The sequence below is a fragment of the Aspergillus pseudotamarii genome (assembly GCF_009193445.1).
Source record: "Aspergillus pseudotamarii strain CBS 117625 unplaced genomic scaffold BDV38scaffold_25, whole genome shotgun sequence".
Taxonomy (NCBI): domain Eukaryota; kingdom Fungi; phylum Ascomycota; class Eurotiomycetes; order Eurotiales; family Aspergillaceae; genus Aspergillus; species Aspergillus pseudotamarii.
The window spans coordinates 275807-298012 of record NW_022475039.1 but is presented as its reverse complement, the minus strand read 5'-3'; the positions used below and the strand labels follow the sequence as shown (position 1 = coordinate 298012).

The window sequence follows — 22206 nt, the reverse complement described above, 5'->3', positions numbered from 1 at the left end:
TGTGAGGCGGATGCAGTCGGGGATTGGTGCTTGATAAATGAAAACATAGGCCAAGTGGAAAATCTCTGCCAAGCATAAGATCGTCACTCGGAGGAAATCGATATACCCTATGAGCCTAAGGCAGCAGTTTTAGGCGCTATTAATGGACTTTCCAAAACAGGCTGCATTCTGGAATGTTTCCTGTTCTGGACGTCTCATCATGTGACTTCCAATGTAGTACGGAGTATGCCTGGTTCCAGCGTCAGCGTTCAGCGTCGGTACCACAAAGGACATGAAAAAGAGGGTATAAAACTAGTTGAGACAGGACAAGTAATCGTTGTCTCAATCGCAAGTCTACTAAACTTCCTAGCATAAAGAGGATTATCTAGTTCGGTTACTTCTGAGATTTAACATTCGCATATATATATTTCCAGAACAGGCCATGCATATTGAACTTCATTCTTGAAAGCGCCCTTTGATATGACAGTGAATGACCATTCCTGAAGCATAGCTGAATTAGCCCCCCTATCTAGGATCACTCCTTTTGCTGGTTCATCTTTGTGTCCAGCCATCAATCCGAACTTCTACGTCTTCGCTTGAACAGTGTAAGCGATGACTAGAACCAATTCGGAGAACGTTGGACTTGGTTTCAACTTCATAGTTACTTGCAACATTGTAGATCCACCTAGGATATGCTATATCCAGTGTTTGAAGGGAGAAGGAGGTAAGACTATAGCGAATGGCAGCGCATACATTCAACAGGTCGCTAGATAAAGCATAATCCAAACATATTATACAAAGACGAAGGTATATAAACAAGCAAGTATTGAGTCTCATACATCCCAGTACGGGGACAAATCAACGCCTTTTGCCGAAACCTGTCTGACCGTACTTATCGACATACACAAATTCGCTATCATGGCACCAATATCCCCTATGGTGAGGGGTTGTGGTATCGAATCCGCCATGAGGACGCCAGATCTTTTCCATCTCTTCGCGAAATTTGGTCTTGGGCTGACCATCACGGATACGTAGCTTCTCAAAGAAAACATAAGCAGCGTAGAAGACAGAGTTCGTGTTGCCCGAGTTGGCACCCGACATGTCCAGAAACCGGGTTAAAGAGTTGCCTTGGAACTTCACGCCCTGTGCTGGCGGGTAGGTCTTTATAATCTCCCTGAGAAAGCCGGCTTTAGTAACGTTTGGATCCCGCAAATAGGCATGGATCTTCTTTCGGACCACGTCGCATGTATCATAGACCTCTACCTTGCCTTCCTCTTCGCCTGGGAGATGAATACCGCTGACATCGTATTTCTTTTGGGTATCCAATTTCGCCTGCTTGCTAACGGGCTTCTTCTTGGGCTCCGTAACACCCTGCAGCTCCCGTTTGACAAAGAACCGGTGCGCGTAGAGGTACGTGTTGGACTCGCTCCCTTTCATTTGGCCACTCATTTTCAGAAATGCATTATAGCTCCGTGACGAAACCCCGATCGCATCTTGGAACTCGCCAACTTTCATCTCCTTCGACTCGATGAAGTTTTTGATTTTGCGGCGAACCTGGTTGCAGTCCCACTTCAAGACATGAAGACGCGGGTCTTCATCGTCTATCTCCTCGGGCTCAGACGCGTCGGCTTTCCGTTTTGTCCCTGCGGTAGAGACCATGGGCTGAGTAGATTTACCGGGCGACAGAATGATTAGATTCGCGTTTTCATCGCCAGGCCTCACGTCAGGAATGTGGGATGTGCTGCTTGGAGGTTGGGGCATAGGCACGAGGCCATTCGGATCTGCCGCATCCAGCGGGGTCCGGGCCGAAGCTTTTTTGGCGACACGAGGCATGTTTCCCAAAAGATGCTTTGCTAACCTTTGACAAGGGAATAGACTATGAAAGGAGGATGTGTACTCTACGGGTTGAATATGTTCGAGAGAGACTTGAAATTGTGGAATTAGGGGTTGTGTGACTGGTCCATTTGGGGTAATCCTGTAAACAAACGCGTGTATGCACAGACCACATAAATCATATCCGCGTCATGGTACGATGTCCCACCGGATAACCTACTACATTTCCAAACACAACCGTGAGGGTTCTCTACCATAGCATGGGTTTTCAATCTACATGTTGTCTATATACCTTCTCCCCACAGTGAAGGCTGACTCATTACTATAGCTGTACTGTATGTTTAGACCACTGTTGTTGATGTTATCATTGCAGCGGCCCGGGAAGCCCAGCTCTCGGAATCAAGATCTACAAACGAGAGTTGCCACTGAGGAAAGGTGGGGAACAGTTGACATCATAGCGGAATCCTCAGAACGTGGGCCGTGATAGCCAGCGGGGCTTTTCTTTCGCCACGGTGCCGGTTCCTTTCCATGCCCAAAGACCGATATCAAAAGAAGAATGACGATATAGTAGGGTTCCAAGCCCGAAACAGTTAAGGTGGTAATTTAATACACACTGCGACTAAGCGCAGACGAGTCCGTTCATTGCCCTTGGCTGCTACACTAGTGACGGACTCGTGATCTCCGGCTTCACCTGTGGCCGCCTTCGCTCATGCAGCTACCAACGGAACTTCCGAGTCAATACCGGACGATACAGGTCAGGTATCAACACATAGTCGCTGGGATGCTGTACTGCGACAGCCAGCTCTTGATCAGCTGGATATGTGTGCCAACCAGGGAAATTTCCGCTTTCCTTTCTCTCTAGGACCCGAGATCTCGCAAGAGGAGCTGCTCCAGATGTTGCCCCCCAAGGACTGTTGCGCGTATTTGATTTCACAATACTTCACGCCTCTTGTCCCTCTATATCGTGTTATTCACGGTCCCGGTTTCCAAAAGCAAAACGCGGCCTTCGCACGGGATCCCCATGCTGTCCACCTTTTCATGGCTTGCATTGCAGTTCATGATCCGCTTCCTATCACTTCAGAGCATAGACCCTAAGGATCCAGTTCTGGTAGATCTATCGGAAGAACAACCTCAACCATACCAGCGTGATACCATGGCTCTTTCGATACATTTTCGAGACATCTGCAAGGTCTGCTTAGCCCAAGACCAATTTCTCATCCGTCATTAGCTTAGCACCCTTGAAGCGCTCTTGATAATGACGTATAGTATCTGCCACAATGAGGGCATGGAATGCCCATGCACGATGTTGGCATCGCCTTGAACATGGGCATTGCGCTACGCTGTATTATGGGCTCGAAAGGGCTGAGCTGCGTTGAAACAGAACGATGCAGGCGGTGCTGGGCTGGTATTCTAATGTTACATAGGCACCAGGAAATTTCGTTCCAGGACATTGACATGTCTTTTCTGCTAAACATGAAGACGACAATGCCCAGCGGCGTAAATGACACTGCTATAGCCGACAACACAGTTGTGCAGCCATCAACTCAACCGACGCAGATGTCTCTTGTGATTTTCAAAATCAGACTCTTTCAACTTTCAACCCAGATATATAGCCACATCCCTGGCCCACAAAGGCTCGACATGGCATCCTTGTACTGCTTCGACACCGCTATAGCCGTAGAGCAAGAGCAATGCACATCTATGTTCCTTGTCGATAGCGCCCCCAATGTCCTGGATATTATTGGCTACAGAAGCTGGTGTGTTCTTCAAACGTACGCACATCAACGTTACGTCGTCCTTCATAGACCGGTCTGCAACTGCCATTCGGGTAGGTCACACTTTATCCAGTCGTCAAGAGACAAATGTGTTGAGTCTAGTCTGGCCCTCTTAGACCTTCACAGACAGTTCTCTGATCTCTCCCGACTACGAAATTACCAGTGGCTCGTTTATGGCCTTACAAGCTTCAACGCCGTCCACGGGGCAGTAGCCCTAGCGTCCTGCCTCCTTGATCGACCAAATGATATAGACCCAGCCGCCTACCGGGCCGCTTTGATGGCACCATCCGAACAATAGAGTCGCTGCTGGACCGCAGCCCTGTTTGTGTGAAAGCGCTACCCATCCTTCGGCATATACAGTTAGCGTTCTACTATGCTATATTCATACCTATGCTCACTCTTCCATAGCACATAATTGTTCCCGGACCACTCAGCAGCCAGGGCCGGAAGATGGCTTTGACAGCACATTCGAAAGCTGGATTGATGCTGTTCAGTGGTTTTAACCCAGAGTTAATTAATTGGGTGTGGTGGTTTGTCTTCGCGTTCATCTGATTACTCCCCCATCGCTGCCTTTCTCAAACCGTGTATCTATCTTTGCTTCTACGATGATAACTTCAAGCTAACATATTTGTTCTCCGTATGACTTCTGGAATAATGGGTTAGGAACGGACGCTGAGTAATGGTACTACTATCTCCGTATATCCTGTGTATATATGCGGACTCTCCCATAGAAACATACTTGTTAATTGTAGATATAATTGAGGTAAGTAAACATACATTTACCACGTACATACTCCCACAAAATATAGCCACAAACAACATATTCTGAATGTTTATGCTGGAGGACGATGACCAGACACGAAAGTGAGAAACTCACTTTGCTCTTCGCCTTCGAATATTATGTCCAGACGAACATTGATACCAGTGCTACCCTACCGAGCTTTAACCTGTTGACGTCTGCGCGTGACGATCATGCAACAGCCAACTGGTTTGAGGTAGAACAACATAACCTCTCTAGGCAGAGCATTTATCAGGAACTGCATCCTTCGCTTGGCCCAGCCACTTATCGTAGGAGTCGCTCGCAGCATGATCATCAAGCATCGCGGTCCAGGTACCCTGTATATCATGTCGAGCAAGCTTCAGGTCGGCCGCACAGGACGGATTACTCGGTGCTTTGACGGACTGCGCGTAGCCCAAGTCCAAGAGACCACTGCTGGTGGATGCACTGCCAGTAGTCTCACCCTGCGACCAATGCAGACAGTCCTGACAATGGAAGATCAATGAGAAACCGGTCGAGTTGGCAGTAGAGGAAATCGGCTTTACGGTCGCATTGCCGCCGTACACACCGGGCATCGCGTATTCCGAGGTGAAGCGTAGGGAGGACCGCACTGCGTCGCCATCGGGGTACGCAACAAATAAAAGGGCGTCTGTCATAGAGCCACCTAGTGTAATACCACACCAGCCCTTTGCTGCGGACTCATCGGTAGCCGTGCAGCGCTGTTCTGGTTAGCTTGCGCTACAACATGTCGAAGATAAGACAAGGGATACCCACTAGGTATCCGATGAAATCAGTAGCGTCTGATTTGAGAGCATCGTTAGGCAATGCTACGCCGAAGGTGAGCCCACCAGCCTTTGAGCTTGATGGCACATTCCATGTATCGAAGGTGATTCCCGTGCCCGGGTCGTTATAAACCACTGCTTCAGGAGCTTGTGCCTGGCAGCCCGGTAGTACTGGTCCAATATTGTCAGGTAGTTTCTCAGATGATCGAACAGAGGCCTAGCATACATGTAGTAACAGCCACGAAGGTGGTCAGAATGGTGTTTCTCAATGTCATGCTGAGGACACGGGTGTTATGTGACTCGATAGAAAACTGCAATCTGAAGTGGCCAGTTGAAGGTATTCATAGGAGCTTAAGTCGAACTAAAAACAATGATGCTAATTTCGAAGATGGGCAACATTCCTGACGCGTCGACATTCCAATCATGAGCTGGTTATTAGTTATCAGCTGCATTGTACGGGTACCTTCCGGACGCAAGGGATGCCTGTCTACAAGATATAATGATCAATACAGAAATTCAGGAGGCTTGTAGTCGTGGTATGTTGTTCATCTTTGTGAGGGATATAGTGAACAGGAGACCATATAGAAATAGACAAGCTAGTCAAGGTGCTCATAGGGTCGGATTATTTTACTCATAACTCTAAGGTATAATAAAGTTTGAATCTAAGAGTTTGACTGAGATAATCATACTGTGGCTAATTGATTAGACTCTCTAACGTATACAGTAGAATGTGAAGAGTCATGACACCTGTCGTCCGAACTAACCCAGTACCAGAAATCTATATTGCACCCACGCTTTCGAACAGCTACGAGTACTGTGAGAATTATCGTACTTTAATACTAACTTGAAGTATACCATATGGTATACTCATGACCAGTAATCTAGAAACTCTCCCCCCCTTTTTTTTCAGCTGATATATGGTATATTAGGGCTTCGTTGACAAACCCCCGTATACGTCCTGCATAAGATGGATAGCAAGATTGAATCTTTTAAATAGTAATAATTTTAATTGATCTTATCTACAATGTCCGGCGGAGTATAAATCCAGTATACGTATTCTTGTACCAATCTAGAGTATTTCAATTTAATACATAAATTAATTACAACTATTTGATCCCTAATTTTTATGAATCCCACCGGAGTCGAGGGGGGCCGAAGGCATCAGCAACCTCGTTTATGACCAACACCCGAACGGAAATACAGGATCTGCGTCTTTTACCCCCGAGACCGGCTTTTCGCTTATAGATGTTGGCTCGAGGTGAAGTGATTATAAAACATCATCTTCTACGCTGCTGCTCTGTGCCCTCAAGACGTGTCCTGATCTTCTACAGCAGCTACTGCGCTCGAAATATTGTGCATTCTCCACGCGACATCAGAAAGATGCAGAGGTGGGCATTTTCAGAGATTCGTCCAGATGGAATTATCGGATTTGTTCCCGGTACAAATGTTATGAACCTAGCTCAAGGTATCGCATTGTACTTGGCACTCTACCGCGAGCTCCATGGTCAAGGGGCGGAGGTTCCGTTCCCAGGGAAGCCTCATGATTACCTTTCCACGCATAGCGATACTTTCCAGGACATTCTGTCTAAGATGGAAATTTACGCTGCGCTGAATCGGGATAAGTGTTCTAACGGGTCAGCGTTCAATGTTGCAGACGGCGAAGCTGTTAGTTGGGAACAGGTCTGGCCTGGTCTCTGTTCGTATTTCGAGCTGGTGGGCGTTAGGCCTCAGGCGGAGCAGAAGAAAATCGAAGACTTTGTTCGTGAGAATCAGGGCGCCTGGGATGCTTTGGTCGAAAGACATGGGTTGAGGAAGGGTTCTCTCAAGGCGCAGAACTGGCCTTTCATTCACTTCATGCTCGTCGACTTTGACTTTGACCGCGAGTATTCACTTGATGCTGGCCGCTCCATTGGATTCACCGAGCGCATTGACACTGTCGAGGGATATCGAATCGCGTTTGATAGGATGGCAGCTGCTAAGATTATTCCTTCTTCCTTTTAAATAACATTGTTTCTAAATTGGCTGATAGTGTCATACGGATACTTGGCCATGTGTGATTTCCACCGCGGCATTTGTCGTAATGAGCAAATATATATCTTGGTTTTGTCATTTTCCTGTCACTATTTGAGCAACAGGCCTTAATCACCAGTTGATAAGATCGTCTGATATGCAATAATCAACCAAATTCCTCTCTACAAGACGTATTAAAGAGCACATAAGTGATTTCTATAATGTTTTCCGATGGCTTCGGCTCAATTACAACATTATTAATATTGGACTATGGGTCAACCACATGTTTGTCTGGTCATCAATTCTAATGCGCACCCTCGGCAGATCGTTCGTTTCTGGTACTTATCTATCCTACAATCCATAGGATTCACGATATTTTGTTTCAAATTCAATTGCCACTTGGGATGGTGAGAAAGCTCCCACTACGAGCCTGCAGACAGGATGTGCGAAGAACATGAACCAAGTCTTACATCCGTTGAAGTTTATAACGAACAGAAATATTGACTGTAAAGGAAATAATAGTACATCACAGGAATGAACTTCTATAACAACATATGAATATCACAGCATTATGCCTCTCTTCGATCAGAAACCTCTAACATTAACCCAATTCCGGCCACTCCTTTTCAGGTAAATCTTAAACCATCACGACGTTTATTCCCGGCCCTAAGCGATGGCTAGAGCAAGGGCCATGGCTGCACCCCCGGCAGCCAAGAAGGCGTGGCCAGTAGGCAGACCCATAGCAGCATTGTCAGTGTTCGACGCGCTTGCGCTGGCACTCGCGCTGGTCGATGTCGCGTTGGCAGCTCCACTGACACTCGCCTTAACAGAAGCAGAGGCCGAAGCCGTGGGTGTAACCGAGGCAGCCGTAGCTGCGACGGTGATGGTCACGGAGGTAATAGGGTAATGATCCGTAGTGACAGATGTTCCAATGGTCGATGTTCCACTTGTTGTCGTCCATGTTTGATAGCAAGTAGCGCTCTTATCGCCCATATCGCAACGGTAAAAGTCCTCGCTGGAAAGATTTAGATCTCCCTTTCCTCCTGGTTTCGGTATAGAATGCACTTACCCTTCATATTCCAACCGCAAGGTCTTTGAGCCAGAAACCAACGTCATATCACAGTTCAAGGAGCTGTCATCGGTAGCAGTGCTCGCGCTGGCGGTGATCGTAGCGGTACTGCCTGCGGGACAGTTGGGTACGAACGACGTCGTGGAACCATTCTGTGGTTTTTGGTTCGTTAGTATATCACGCTTCAGGATATGGATGTACATCTGACGGGGTGCTAGGAATCGTACAATGCCAATAATTTTGAAGTCGATGTCCAGAGAAGCACTCGTCTCACTGCCATCGCTATCATCTGGCATAGCCACTGTGACAACATTCTTAGCAGCGACGGTCGTGGCTGCGGCCAACAGGGCAAGGGAAGAAAGTGTAAAGCGCATTTTGAATATAAGGAGAATGATTTATATTGATTGTAGAGAGATAATTGAATCGATGAGGCAGGATGCTTTACTTCAGCAATCCGGAACAAGTCTGGGTATATATACACAAGTTGCTCGGCAAGATTCCGCCCGGCAATGTCGGTTCACCATTCACGACCGTGGCTGAGCTGCCAGAGGTGTGTAGTTGTGAAATGAATATCCCCACTAGGATTGAGTGCTCTATCATCAACCAAGCCACCATAATGCCTGTTGTTGAGGCTCTTTTTCGCCCCCAAAAGCTGTCAAGTATCTTCATGACACTAATGCAACATGTAAACGATGTAGCCAATAGGATTGCCGTGCTATAATGAAGAGAAATGGCTAAGCCATCGGGTAGACCCGCACTCAGCCTTGCCAGGGAATAATATTAGCAATCGTTGGTACCTGATCTTATTCCACGCTTCGGACGTTGCCGACGTTTCCACCGCCCCCAACTTACGATAGTCGACTGTACTGCGTAGTAAGTGGCCTAGAACTGCTAGAATCACACTAAAGGGTACGCTAGCTCACATAGGAATGTCGACAGAAACCTCCTGATTGGCTCGAGAGGATGTGTCACTATGGTTGGTACGGAGACGGCTGTGCCTCTAGGGCTGGGGATCACGAGGACATGGCTATTCGAGAACAATCCTTCCATTATGCCGCACATGAAAAAGATTAAGAATCACATACAATAATGTGTACATTTTCATATATCCTTCGCCGCTAGCAAATCAATAATTGGCTGATTGCTCAATCCCTTAGCGAGATCCAACGCGGTCTGTCCCTCCTCATCAACTATCTTCACATCTGCCCCATGATCCAGCAGTAAGCGGACAACTTCCTCTACTTCACAAACTACAGCCATGTGCAATGCCGTGGCGCCTCTCATACGCATGAAGGAAGCATACGGGGTCATTTGGTTATTCAAATCTTCGCCCGACCGAACGGCAGCTTCAACCAGCATCTGGCAGATCTCATGAATGCTTTGGTATGTATCCCGATTATACCGATAGCCGAACAAGGCCGCGTGCAGTGCGGTCATCCCATTTCGCCCTTTGATGGAGACCTTCGCACCATAGCGCAGGAGTAACTCTACCCCCTGTAGCGACCCGCCACCAGCAAACTGATGCAGTGGTAGTCTCTCAAGAGGTCTCGGTGCCCCGCCAACAAATTCCGGAATGGTAACATGTGTGCTGTTGATATCCCCGCCCGCATTTCGATACGCGTGGAAAATGCGCTCTATCGTCTCCCAGCTCAGCTTAGGTGAGCAGGCAGCACACCCCAACGCAGATCGTTCTACGGCATCATGAGGTAAAGGGTTTGCATCACGATCCAGAAGCATTGTGACTATCTCCTCGTTGCCATTTGCCGTGGCGAGTGTCAATGCCGATTGACCGTGTATATCCCACCCGGACGGGTCAGCCCCATTTTCAAGTAGAATGCGGACAGAATCCACATCCCCTTTCGAAATTGCACGGTGCAGGACCAAGACATCATCGGCGGGGGCGAATATATCTCCGGTTGCACCGACTTTGTCCCGAACAATATCGACGACTTTGCCAACAACAGTTGCAGAACAGAATCCAGCAGCTAGGCTGAGGATGGTCAAACCGGTTCCCATGAGCCATTCCGTGACATTGGCGCCGTGGGCGATCAGCCAGAGGGCCATTTCCTCCCGGCCAAATTGCATGGCTCTGGCGAGAGGGCTGTATCCGTCATGGCACCGGTCAATATCCAATCCCTTGGAGATGAGTGCCTCGACTAGATCAATATTTCCACCCTGGGCAGCTAGATGCAGGAGACTCAATCTAGGGATTCCGCAACGCGAGAGTACATCTTGAGATTGCGACCGGAGATAATTCAGTATGACTTTCGAGTGCCATCGTGGGACACATTCCGTCCAGTGGAGAGATGGCACTTCAACCTCTGAGGCAGTCGAAATAGTGTGAAAATCATCCAAGTCAGAATCAGGATTGTCCTCCGGCTCCAGGGGTAGAGGCTCATGAACCACTTTGTTGTAAAGACATGGCGTCAGTAGTCGTGCGATGCCTCTTTGGGTCTGAATCAACGCGGCGAGACTGGCATCCGGGAGAAAGCTGGCTACATGCAGGATGAGCTCCCGGGGGAGTAGACAGAGCATCCTACAACGCTTCTTGGCTTGTCCTGCGTGAAGATGAAAACGGCAACTGAAGAGGTCCGAAGACCGGAGTCTCGTTTTTTAGTGCGTGTTAGCCTTAAAAAGTGTGAACTTATCATATCTTTTGGGACTCGCTATTCAAGATTATCGTTCCCATCCTTTACAGTTACGCAGTCGTACTCCTTGTGATGGTCCGTCCTCGAGGTTCGCCGCTGCAGAATTGCCTTTATTTATTTTTTTTATTTTTTTTTTTCAAGGACCCGCGGCAATTGCGCGAACAATGCACATGATGCCTCAGGCGCTAAAGGTCATCTGATCATCTGATCATCGCCATTCCGGTACAAAGGAAAATCCGATGCCGAGAAAGAAATCGTTGGCGCAGTTGCTGCCTGAGGCGGAATTCCTGCATTCGGTTGTGGCCCGCATAAGTAATTTCTCACTTCCGCACTTAGTCTGTTGACGCGATCCTGAGAGCTGTTACTTGACTGTTCCTGCGACTGCATAGAAGTTCAACATCTATTCACGGCAATACATGCAGCGCCTGGGTATCATGACTTGTACTCAAGGGCTTTCGTTCAATAGGCTAGTAACGATTTGGTAGGATGGGATTATAATGTTATTCTGGAGATACACTGAATGGACGTTTAACTCAAAGATGATGGCTATCCGACAACCAGATATCCAGCACCAATTGTGCCAACCAGCGTCCACAGCGAAAGTCTAGGTTCATGACCGGCTCCAGACTCCGCAGTGGCTGTGGCACTCTTACCACCGGATTCTGATCTTGTTGGTACAGCCTTGTTGGTGGCCGCAGCTGTGATAGGGCGTGGAATGTCGTGGATTGTCCAAGTGAAAGTATTTCCGCTGATTGGTGTCGAAATCACGCCCCCAGTATTGTACAATGTTTCCGTTCCATTCGGGGGTAGCTCCCCTGGACCGTGGAATGCTGTCAAATTGCTAAAGCCCAGATCCGCTGTACAAGTGTCGTTATCAAGATACGTCCCGCACTTGTTCCAGTCACTGTTCTCCACGAAAGCCTTATATACGGCATCTGCGTCCAGCAAGGCGGGTATTGTATTTGGACATATGTCCCATATCCTTGATGAGAAAGGTTAGTAATGCAAACTGTAAGTAACGGCTCACTGTGTTGCCCGCACGTACGACGAGATATAAGAACTTTGGCCGCAACACAGACATGTAGCCCCATAGGCCATGGTCTGCTCGTACGGCCAATCCGGCTTCATAGTGTCGTAACACTTATTCATGGCATTTTCTGCCACCGTTTGGACCTCAGCCACTCTGCCCAGATTACAGGAGCAGCCACCGGGGGCATTATCAGGAGGCGGGAAAAAAGGGACTGATTTGTAATCCGTGTTCACGCAGGAGTTAAGCAAGTCGTAGACAGTCTTTTGATATTCGCACGAATATACCTGATAACTGGCATGTCAGCGAATGGATTGCATTATTTGTTGTGATGGGAGCAGTTGGCGTACCTGATTCCAACAACTAGTTGCGGCACAATCTATGTAGTCGGTGTTCTTCACGCACTCGCAGGCGTTAATACAATCTATTCCCAAGTCGGGACACTTCGATTGCACGCATGCAGGATCTCCATTGCACGATTCCGTACATCCTCTGCTTCCTCCAGCACAATGGTTATTGACACAACTGGTAAAGCCCTGGTCGGCATCTTGGTAACATGATTCGAATCCCGATGGGTCAACACAGTCCGGCGACTGGAAATGTCCAACTTGCTTGGCAACGGTTGTGATCGCAAAGGAGGCTAACGAAAGTCTAAGAATGGTTAATGGCTTCATTGTGAGGATGTGTTGAGGTGTACATGTCCGTCGTACGATCTGCCTTGGGGGTTCAGCGGCTAATAAACACCATTTTATGAAACCTGCATAAAAGCAGGATGGGATATAGTCGCAAGGCTCTCCCAGGGTTCAACTGAGGAACTCTTGCATGAGACCTGCGAACTAATCTCAGCCCAAGCCACCCGAGCGCCTTGGCATTCATTCCGGGACCAATCTGGGGGACAGTCATCGTGTGAGTTCTCCAGATCAGGATAGGCGATCTCAGGTTCTGAAAGGGCCCCACCCAACACAGGCTGCTGTTTAGATCAGAGAGGCTTAGCGTTACATCGGATCAAGGGATCGCGGTGGAATTATGGGTGGCGTAGCCCAACGGATATTGTCCCACTCCAGGGTTCATTTCGCGACGAATACGAGATTTCTTTCTGTCCCATTTACCAGCATCGCCCTAATTCGATTTCGGGAATGGTCTCTCAACTTGGCCTATCGCCGTTGCCCCCTTTCTTCCGGGGTCTGCCTCGCCTTCCCAATAGTTGATTAAAGCAGCCTTGCTTCCAAATAATAATCCAATGGGATTATCAAAGGATCCTGCCTGCATCTCGCATCTATCAATACAGAGAGGTCCTCCTTGGCATTTCATATATATGGGAATGTTCGGCGTCCCCACCCACCTGAAGTTTTGGCACTAGGCGCCGGGATGCGGAGGTACATTTCCTCCAGAGCTTCGTGCCACACCAGTCTGGAGTAATTGACATTGATCCCTACGTCCGCTTGCACAAGGGTGGTGCAGAAATTACAGCATCAGCTGTAGCAGAGTGATGTGGCATGGCTACCCCCACTGGAACCCCTCAGGATCCAGTCCGCACGCAGCAAACTAATCTTATCATCTTCCCTGCCCGGGCCTGAGGCTGGTCCTTACTTCAACGGAGCAGTCATTTGGTATTCGTGCTATTGATCGCTCCCGGGGCAATCCAACACGTCAATATTACCTCTGTCTTACCACATGGTAGCGTCCATACGCCTGGCATGGTATCGCGAAGGTAGGTATCCTTTTATCATCTCAATTGTTTTTTCCTTGCATGGATATATAATACTTCGAAACACGTCACATCTAAAGTGAAGAGATGAAGCACTAGACCTTGGGTGGGATAAGTTACACAAATTTCTGTCGACCACTGTTACAGCCAAAGGCGATAGGAGAATGGTTTTCAACTCCCATGGGTTAACCCGAGTCATCTACCCTGGCTAGCTCCTCTCTCGCGCAAATAGGTCGGTGTTGACGATACTGGACAGAGAACTATGTTCATACTGAGAGGGACGCTACTTGCATGACGGATTAACGTCCGCTCCTTTGTTCTTGCTGCTGAAAAGCCTCGACTGGGCTTATTAGCTCTATCAATATTATATGATTCTATGACCACAGCTCATAGCCCACCATAGGTAATTGTTATCGTGTGCGGAATGTTGGAGACATTCCGTCAATCTCAGCACTCCGAACATCTTCTACCTTCGGATGGATCGCGCTCAAGACGGTATTACATGAAAGCAAAGCTTTGACGATGACCCGATCAGTTATGGTTCCGGGTTGATAACTAGCGATATGAGCCCTGAGCTGATATATACTCCTAGTATGTTTTCTTGTATGAATGTGCGAGAAGCTTCTCGATAGCACCTGAGCAGCCTGCGCAGCCTCTTTGAACATTGAATTAGTACTGATGAATGTCAAGATGGTATATTAACTGCGCATTAGCGGAGACATTTATTATTTCAGTAAACTTGTTGGCAGAGTTGTTAGGAGTGGACAATACCCCTTGGATAACCTTACAAGACACGTGTGGAGCCGTTCCCTAAACCAATTCCCGGCCGATGCGCGTTTTTTGCGTTATTCTCGGGTAGCGGCAACAACAATTTTATAAAGCGCGGGACCGCCCTGATGGCGAAAATCACCATTCCTAAGCCTTTCCAAGCCCATCTGTAAAATGAATAGATTACCAGGTCGGATCCTTTCACCCTGGCAGCCAGTCCGGGTGTTCCGGCCGAACCTTCGTTGCCACAAGTTCCTTTCGAGTTTCCCTCCCGCGCAGGCCTGTCAGTCCAGTCAGGACAAGACCATTGTCGAACCTCAGAATGGACATTGTCGCTCAACAACTACCTCAGCCACAGCGAACAAACAGCCATTATCAGCGTGGGAATTAAACTTCTGGAAATGCCGTCATACATGGAAACGCGCAGGGATCAACACACTACGCTGCCTAGTCGGCTGTACGCTAGGTGACTTCTCCGCTCTGTGGATGCTCCAGACATTCTATCCGGGGCTCGGGATGGGTACTATCATGGCCGCATCTAGTAAGTTCTTCGTTGTTCACCCTGTAAGAGTGGAGAAACCATATATGTCCCCAGCTGCTGACACAACCCAGTGGCATCCGGCATCAGCACGTCGATTATTCTGGAAACGGTCCTCCTCCGGCGTGGAGCTGACCAGCTCTCCTGGCCAATGGCACTTCGCACTGCGATGGGGATGAGTATGGTATCGATGCTTGCAATGGAGGCGGCAGAGAATGCTGTTGACTACCACCTTACTGGCGGTGTTGTGGCTCTGGACGACCCGAGTTTCTGGATGGCAGCGGCTGTCTCCATGTCGGCTGGTTATCTGGCTCCGTTGCCGTATAATTACCTCCGGCTGAAAAAATATGGGAAGGCCTGTCATTGATCATCCGGTAGGATTCTGCACTGATTTAAGGGAACCGCATATACCATGTATAGCTGCTAGCGATGAAATACATCATGTACTATTATGCAAGTACCGCGGCAAATCTCCTCGATAAAAATTGTTGTAATTGATACATTGTCTGTGTTTGCCAAGGCAGCAACGCGCCGAAACGAACTTTCGGCGTAGGTTGTCCCCGACCAGAAAAGCCATAAGGATGACATTGTTCATCTAGGGTGCAAAAACATTAGTAAAGTGAAATTAAAGATCGGCGCCTGAGGCTTATATACTTCAGCGGTTCCTATAACTCTACTCCGAGACGCAGCTGAACTAGCTATAGATAACAAACGGAACAATATACTCCTGAAAGGAGTACACTATAGTATATACTTATGAAGTACCATCCTATTCCGTAATATATGTACATACCGCCTATAAACATCTAGGGGACTAATTTTCATTATTGTAAAACTATAGCTACTCTTTACACATCATACAGTTGGATTTGCTAACTCTTGTTCTTTTCAATTGTCTTCAGTACTTCCTGAGGGAGGTTTTTTATACTACTTTCTTTTGTCTCCCTGGTTTGCGCGTCCTTAACTTTATTATTCATTTGCTTTTGTTGAATATACTTACCTGTCGTTTTATGAAAAGATATAGCGGTACGAGAAGGAGCAGGCACGGCTGGGAGAACTTGGAAGATCGAGCGATTTATTATTATTATTCGTATATAAAGCGCATATATATCTTGCATCATCGACATGATGGCTGCATAGTATCGATAGTTCTCATTGGAGTAAAAGCGATGAACGAGGTAATATTAAAACCTTGGGAAGATTGAAACACCTAACTTTTACGTGAGGATATACCAGCTGCAGACCTTCCGAACTATGATCCAAAACTTCCGATACTTTAGTGACATAAACTGACTATATATCTAGAAGTCTGCGAGATGGGCATTGGTGAGTCATTTCGAAAGTGGTATCAGGCCACTAAATACCATACTTGAAGCCACCATCACCAGCGGAAGTCAAACTTCTATCAGTTTGAGCAAATGTCGTATGATGCTTTCTAAGTTAGATGGGGACCAAGCAACGCCATGGGAAAGCTCTGGATATTAGTCAGCTGATGAGTGACAGATAAAGTAATGTCAATGAACGCTAGGATATGATGAACAATTGGCACAGCACCAGGCTATTATCACGTCCTGCAACAGACACGACTAATATACAAGAGAATATCAGTCATGAGATGAGCTTCCACATTGTGAAGCTTACACGCATGAACTACCGAAACTTGCCACTCCTGAATATATACGTAGAGGGGAGGGGTCTAGACTTGCTCGTGGTCTGAACAGGGGAGGCACAATGAATTCTACACTCTTCGAGACTTATCCTGTACGGTATTGGCTGTACAGTAGCCAGCATACACTAGTCTATCTTGAGTGTTACTCTGATTTACTCATGTCTTCAATCTAGATCGTTTCTTACGTAGCTCATTATGTATGACCCCCGCCACCTCGAACCTTTTCTAATCAATCACGTATACAGTACCTCATCGTGCTTTCTGCCTATACGTAACCGATTCCTAGATATAAACAGATGATGGTAGTAAGGCTCAGAAATCCTTCGCGTAGATGGCACGCCTCCAAGCGTTACCTGTGATCTGACTCTCGCATTCAAACACGTCCACGGCTATGGTCGGTGACACCATTCCTAAACTCGCGGTTCTCATTGACGCGGATAATGCTCGGTCCTCTGTCGTGGATGGCCTCCTCTCGGAGATCGCGAAATACGGTACAGCTCATGCGAAGCGGGCACATGGGGACTGGACTAGACCCAATCTACAGGGCTGGAAGGACGAGCTCCTGAGACAATCAATCCAACCCATCCAGCAGTTCGCGTATACCCAAGGCAAGAATGCAACAGACTCAGCGATGATTATAGATGCGATGGACCTTCTGTACTCCTGCCGGTATGATGGGTTCTGCCTTGTCTCAAGCGATAGTGATTTTACTCGGCTGGCTGCCCGTATTCGCGAGTCGGGACTAATAGTATATGGATTTGGGGAGAATCACACACCAAAGCCCTTCGTCGCTGCTTGTAGCAAGTTTGTTTATACGGAAAATCTTGTACACCTTGACAAGCTCGTGCCGCACGCCGGCAGTGTTGCCGTCCCTGAGAATCATTCATCAGCTTCACAGGCCCACAGAGATGACCAGCTAGCAAATCGGTTGCGAACAGCGGTAGAAGCAGCCTCCGATGATGATGGCTGGGCAAAGCTGTCGCAGGTGGGCCACTTGCTCACAAAAAAGCACCCCGATTTCGACTCTCGTACATATGGATACCATAAGCTCAGCGATCTTATCACCGATTCGTCGTTGTTTGAAACCGCCCGCCGCTCGTTTCGAAAGGGGTCACCCGCAGAGATCACTGTACGCGATAAGCGTCGGAAGCCTAGTAGTTCTGCTAATTAGGTGGATATGAGTTGCTTCTCTCTATTTTCCTTTATCCGATCTGGTATCAATTGGAATTAAGTTCTATGTATATTGTTTTTCATTTTTCATTTTCTTAATAGCTGTACCAAGGCGATTTCTAGCTATAGGCGCACCTGAAATCTCATTCCATACCTCACATATTATAATTTGAAAGGAGTAGGTGCTAAATGGTTTTCTTATTATATGACGTATTTACAGTCATTCTCCAAATCAGTTTGACCCACAAAGATATAATTGTTTCCCAGCCCGGCAACATAAGGTCGAGGCACGTAGTAACATATATTCCGTATAATACAATAGTCATCTAAAGGTAGTTGCCTGTAATATCGCACAGTGCACTAAATCTCATGGTCAGATATGCTACAGTGGAAAGCTACTTCAGCCTTACGACAGGTCCTGCAAATATATGGATATAAAGGTAGCAATCCATTGTCGTATGGGCTTCAAATCCCTCATTACGCTAAACTATCAACCTTAAACAACTTATTCCAAATGTAAAACAATGGCCCACCGAAGATAATTCCATTACTTGGTCTGAGAGAAAGTCCCAAGCCTTGCAAATATGTAAGTTTGTTCTCTTCCACGAATATATTCTGGTAAACTGAAAGTAGCAAAGATATAGAAGAAGTAATTGATTATTTGGGGTCTCCAAGTCTTCGAAGCTGAACAAATGATGAGATATCTAGACCAGTCAAGGAGCTTTCCAGACTTTCCAGTAGGGGAGCCAAACTTGACGATAAGCCGCAACTATGAGCTCTCTTGCTCCTTTGGCCGTACCATTGAGGATACTCCATTTTGCGGCATTCGCTGGCCAATCCAATAAAGGACATCCCTGGATACTCTGACTTTGGTCTTGGGGAGAGTATCTGCATTTGAGACATTTGTTTCGTTAATGCCCCAAGTAGCATGCAATCACATTCGTAAGAACATTGAATTGTGCTACTCTGTAGCCTCGATAAGTGGTCATGCATGCACTCAATAACGCTTTCAATTGCATTCTCTCGTGACAAATTGATCGCATCTGGATTTAAATTAACTCCCGAGCATATAATGGAAAAGGTGAACTAGGTCTCGATGTGAACTTACCTCGTACACTAGAGAGAAATGGGAATTGGATGGTTGTCAATTTCGTTCTGTATCTGAGCTGTAGGTATTTAGAAGAGCTTTCGAAAATCGCATCGTGTTGGAAAACCCAGGATACAAACAGCCATCTCTCTGCATCGGATACCGATGCGAAGGGTATCTCGGCTAGGGCTTTAATCCACATTTCTGAAAACACTTCCACTACTTCATAGCATTCGTAGTAATCGACTAATAGAGCTATCTCCGCAAGCCTTTCTGGAGATACTTCTCGGGGTACTGTCCGTGTTCGGCCGTGGATTATCATTGTCAAGATTAGAAAGGGTACTGCCGGCCAATCTTGCAAGGGTATTTCTAGATAGCCCTTAGACGTAAGCTCATTTCCTTCTTGAAAACCATGTTGGAGTGTACGTTTGAACTGTGGACAAGAAAGCGTGAGGTGCTTAGAGGATACGCGGATCTGAAGCCGTTGCTCGCCCTTTTGGTGGTCCTGGGGTGACTCGGCAGATTTGTCTATACCCTCACTATGGCCGAGCTCGACAATGTCGTTCTCTTCTCCCAAGTTCCCCATATCCGGTGGTGGCTCAGATACTGCTTCAGAGTGTATGGAAATGTTTGACAGCCCAGAAAGTGTAGAAGCATCGATATCCCACATGCTCCCTGGCAGATTCTCAGGCACATTGTATAGAACCAGGATAACGTCACCTTCCGGATCTAGTGTGTAGATTATGTCGTCCATGCTTCCAATGCTTCCTACTTACCTGGGCTTCCCTCCCGAAAAGGAATGGAATAAGAGAAAGCAGTGATAATGCTGGACCGCTTGGACCAAGCAGAGGTGGGGGTTAAGTGAAGTGGGGTAAGACGCAGGGTGTCCATGCCAGTTCATCATTGATCTATTGTTAGCAACTATTTCCCCCGTATCGTACCATACCCCGACAACCCCTGCTGCACGACCACCACTTGCTAACATGTTGTCTGGGTCGGACTTGGAGTTAATTGTAAGTATACGACATGAACTCATTGACTCGAGTGGACGCTGAAAGGAAACTTGAAACCCCTTGTATCTTCTTGACCTCACGACTAGGAGACATTATACTGATGGCGGCCTCGTAGGTACCGCATAATGTCAGACCACTTATATTACAGACCTCAGTAAGATACCGGTTATTTGTGAGAAGATACTTCGATACCACACAGTACCCTGAAACGAACGAAGAGAGAGGAGAAAGAAAGGAGGCTGCGAGGGCGCACGCAAAACGACTAGTGGCGTTTCGCTTGAAGCGCTTCCTTCCACGTGTGCTGGTTTTGGAATCTCTCCTTCCCGTGAGGCCTGGGACATTTTTAAAGGTCTGATATATAATATTACTATAATATGGAAGCAATACATTCAAATGGAGGACAACTGGAAGTGCAGTACATTATAGTAAAATTCATAATTCATTAGATTGTATCCCAGACCACACGCGTTATGTTGCTCCCATCATCCAGTTGATGTGCCAAGTGTACCCTTTCTCCCTCACAACCTTCTTAACAGGATTCCCATGCTCATCAAATTTGCCTTTGACAACCACTTCTCGCCAGCCGTGACCCCAATCTAGTTCCCACTTGTCGTCCGTCTTCTTGGCTTGACGAGGAGGAGCCGGCAGCCGGTCTCCAGACTCTCGTGCCCTCTCAACGGACACGCAGAACTGGAGCGCCTTCTGGATTTCTTTTATACGCTTCTGGGAGAGGTTGCTCGTAGATACCTCCCCTTCACTGCCGCTACTGGCATCCTTGACACACTCGCAAGCCCAGCAGAGACAACAGGTATATGGCTGTGCGAACTGCCTCTTCCATAAATCAGCAGTATTGGTCTCTGATGTATTATTTGCGGTAGATTTCTCGGTCTCCAAGGGTCTCGCGACTTCGGCGTAATCCAAGTCTCTTCCAAAAGGCCGGCTGGTGAACGTCTGAAAATTGTCTGCATAAAGTTGATGCGTTCTCAAAGCAAGTTCAATATCCCATGTTGGCACTAAACTAGCACGTCTGTCTGGATGCAGTTGTACGAGAAGAAGAAACCTTTTATATCTCTCCAGGCAGCGGGTCAATGATCCAGGGCATGCTGGCGAGCGGAGCCAGAGAAGCTCATGTGTGTCATTAACAAAGCTCTCTTGCATGGCGACTGCATCTTCCAGGTGAATTGAGTACTGGGCGCCCATCGACGCGGTGTACGGCGGTGGGGACGCAAGACAAGAAATCAGGTCCACAGATTGTGACGACATGGTCTTGAACATATTTGCTGCCGCAGTCGGCAAGTTGTAATTAAGTGTCCTCTGATCGATGACTTCGTAGAGTGCGTGCCAAGGAAAGCAGAGCATGAATGCATTTTGTTTACCAAATTCCACAGAATCAGAAAAGTAGGAAGGATGGAGAATGTAGCTGTACCATACTAGTAGCACATCTAATGGAGGAAGATAGTTTTTGGAGAGAGTACTCCTGCCCTGCTGCGCTGCGGCAGGGACAGTGTTGTATGCTTTTGCATGTCGTAGTACTTTGTCGATATTTTGCCACCAAAGGTCAAAGCGGCCCACGGCTGCCTTTATAAAGAGTTCCCATTTCCTTATCTGGCTTGTACGCGCCATCTCCGCATCTGCAGCCGTCGGATGTGATTTGGAGCTTTGAGTATTTTCTGCTGAGGCAAAACGGGGTGCGGTTGGTCCGATGACAGCGTCCAGGTCCTTGGAGTGCATCACATCGTTTCTTAGCTTATAGAAACATTCAATGAGGCATAGGTGCATTGCTAGGTGGTTAGTTGATGGGTACAGAAGGTCGACTTTGCCTATGTCTGAGGCAACGAGAGCTCCGGGTGTACGACTAGGAGGGATGGAAATTCCTCTAAAGATCGCGGGGTCCGGAATCTGGATTTCCTCTTCTGTAGCACCTGCGGGAGCCAAAATGGTTGGGCTTATCTTCCATGAGTGCTGATGGTTTGATGGCTCCTGTCGGCCAAATCGCAATCCACTCAGTCCAGACGTCATATTTGCTTCATAAACAGGAACAGGAACCACTAATTTTCTGCGAAATACTTTATGGCGAGGTATATGGTGGTAAAAGGATGCCCGGAAAGCATAGGTTGTTTCCGTTCAATGTCAGTGTTTGGGATTGGGCCACCGCCTGCTTTAATACTTTATACTTCACGGGCAAAAGCATAGCCACGGACCATAGCCACAGAACCCAGCCACAGTTCGGGTACTCTCGTGAATTACTACAAACAGTAAGGCGTGCCTATCTAGGCCTAGTGCCATCCGGTCAACTGGTATTAAGTATATTCTCCATAAATTATTGATGTACATTCCAAAAGAACATATGCT

At 47.4% G+C, this 22206-nt stretch overlaps 13 protein-coding genes across 13 annotated transcripts; 4 read left to right on the top strand and 9 right to left on the bottom strand.

The window, feature by feature from the left end:
- Positions 1 to 529: 529 nt before the first annotated feature.
- Positions 530 to 1890, bottom strand: BDV38DRAFT_246249 (uncharacterized protein). Its single transcript, XM_032054527.1, has one exon. It carries the CDS (start codon positions 1810 to 1812, stop codon positions 838 to 840), a length of 975 nt encoding a protein of 324 aa, XP_031913867.1. The 5' UTR covers positions 1813 to 1890; the 3' UTR covers positions 530 to 837.
- A 1548-nt stretch (positions 1891 to 3438) lies between these two features.
- BDV38DRAFT_246247 (fungal specific transcription factor domain-containing protein) lies at positions 3439 to 4083 on the top strand. Its single transcript, XM_032054526.1, has 2 exons — positions 3439 to 3946; positions 3996 to 4083. Exon 1 carries the CDS (start codon positions 3454 to 3456, stop codon positions 3883 to 3885), a length of 432 nt encoding a protein of 143 aa, XP_031913866.1. The 5' UTR covers positions 3439 to 3453; the 3' UTR covers positions 3886 to 3946; positions 3996 to 4083.
- Positions 4084 to 4601: 518 nt separating this feature from the next.
- On the bottom strand, positions 4602 to 5422 carry BDV38DRAFT_292701 (uncharacterized protein; the record flags this gene model as incomplete). Its single annotated transcript, XM_032062069.1, has 3 exons — positions 4602 to 5084; positions 5140 to 5318; positions 5374 to 5422. 3 exons carry the CDS (start codon positions 5420 to 5422, stop codon positions 4602 to 4604), a joined length of 711 nt encoding a protein of 236 aa, XP_031913865.1.
- Positions 5423 to 6392: 970 nt separating this feature from the next.
- On the top strand, positions 6393 to 7148 carry BDV38DRAFT_282732 (uncharacterized protein; the record flags this gene model as incomplete). Its single annotated transcript, XM_032059859.1, has 1 exon — positions 6393 to 7148. One exon carries the CDS (start codon positions 6393 to 6395, stop codon positions 7146 to 7148), a length of 756 nt encoding a protein of 251 aa, XP_031913864.1.
- A 675-nt stretch (positions 7149 to 7823) lies between these two features.
- BDV38DRAFT_282731 (uncharacterized protein) lies at positions 7824 to 8600 on the bottom strand (the record flags this gene model as incomplete). The annotated part of the gene is made up of 2 exons (XM_032059858.1): positions 7824 to 8172; positions 8227 to 8600. 2 exons carry the CDS (start codon positions 8598 to 8600, stop codon positions 7824 to 7826), a joined length of 723 nt encoding a protein of 240 aa, XP_031913863.1.
- Positions 8601 to 9046: 446 nt separating this feature from the next.
- Positions 9047 to 11090, bottom strand: BDV38DRAFT_83960 (ankyrin repeat-containing domain protein). Its single transcript, XM_032064019.1, has one exon. It carries the CDS (start codon positions 10759 to 10761, stop codon positions 9328 to 9330), a length of 1434 nt encoding a protein of 477 aa, XP_031913862.1. The 5' UTR covers positions 10762 to 11090; the 3' UTR covers positions 9047 to 9327.
- On the bottom strand, positions 11091 to 12709 carry BDV38DRAFT_83953 (uncharacterized protein). Its single transcript, XM_032064018.1, has 3 exons — positions 12252 to 12709; positions 11920 to 12188; positions 11091 to 11856 (listed from the first exon to the last, which is right to left on the bottom strand). The coding sequence occupies exons 1-3, from the start codon at positions 12573 to 12575 to the stop codon at positions 11421 to 11423; spliced, it is 1029 nt and encodes a 342-aa protein (XP_031913861.1). The 5' UTR covers positions 12576 to 12709; the 3' UTR covers positions 11091 to 11420.
- A 1638-nt stretch (positions 12710 to 14347) lies between these two features.
- Positions 14348 to 15681, top strand: BDV38DRAFT_246231 (DUF4396 domain-containing protein). Its single transcript, XM_032054525.1, has 2 exons — positions 14348 to 14918; positions 14990 to 15681. The coding sequence occupies exons 1-2, from the start codon at positions 14552 to 14554 to the stop codon at positions 15280 to 15282; spliced, it is 660 nt and encodes a 219-aa protein (XP_031913860.1). The 5' UTR covers positions 14348 to 14551; the 3' UTR covers positions 15283 to 15681.
- A 1206-nt stretch (positions 15682 to 16887) lies between these two features.
- On the top strand, positions 16888 to 17799 carry BDV38DRAFT_83933 (NYN domain-containing protein). The gene has a single exon (XM_032064017.1). It carries the CDS (start codon positions 16976 to 16978, stop codon positions 17753 to 17755), a length of 780 nt encoding a protein of 259 aa, XP_031913859.1. The 5' UTR covers positions 16888 to 16975; the 3' UTR covers positions 17756 to 17799.
- A 444-nt stretch (positions 17800 to 18243) lies between these two features.
- BDV38DRAFT_246226 (uncharacterized protein) lies at positions 18244 to 19042 on the bottom strand. Its single transcript, XM_032054524.1, has one exon. It carries the CDS (start codon positions 18745 to 18747, stop codon positions 18412 to 18414), a length of 336 nt encoding a protein of 111 aa, XP_031913858.1. The 5' UTR covers positions 18748 to 19042; the 3' UTR covers positions 18244 to 18411.
- BDV38DRAFT_83930 (uncharacterized protein) lies at positions 18593 to 19721 on the bottom strand. Its single transcript, XM_032064016.1, has one exon. It carries the CDS (start codon positions 19593 to 19595, stop codon positions 18804 to 18806), a length of 792 nt encoding a protein of 263 aa, XP_031913857.1. The 5' UTR covers positions 19596 to 19721; the 3' UTR covers positions 18593 to 18803.
- Positions 19031 to 20187, bottom strand: BDV38DRAFT_246225 (uncharacterized protein). The gene has a single exon (XM_032054523.1). The coding sequence runs from the start codon at positions 19875 to 19877 to the stop codon at positions 19614 to 19616; it is 264 nt and encodes an 87-aa protein (XP_031913856.1). The 5' UTR covers positions 19878 to 20187; the 3' UTR covers positions 19031 to 19613.
- Positions 20188 to 20191: 4 nt separating this feature from the next.
- On the bottom strand, positions 20192 to 21977 carry BDV38DRAFT_246224 (uncharacterized protein). Its single transcript, XM_032054522.1, has one exon. It carries the CDS (start codon positions 21871 to 21873, stop codon positions 20323 to 20325), a length of 1551 nt encoding a protein of 516 aa, XP_031913855.1. The 5' UTR covers positions 21874 to 21977; the 3' UTR covers positions 20192 to 20322.
- Positions 21978 to 22206: the final 229 nt, after the last annotated feature.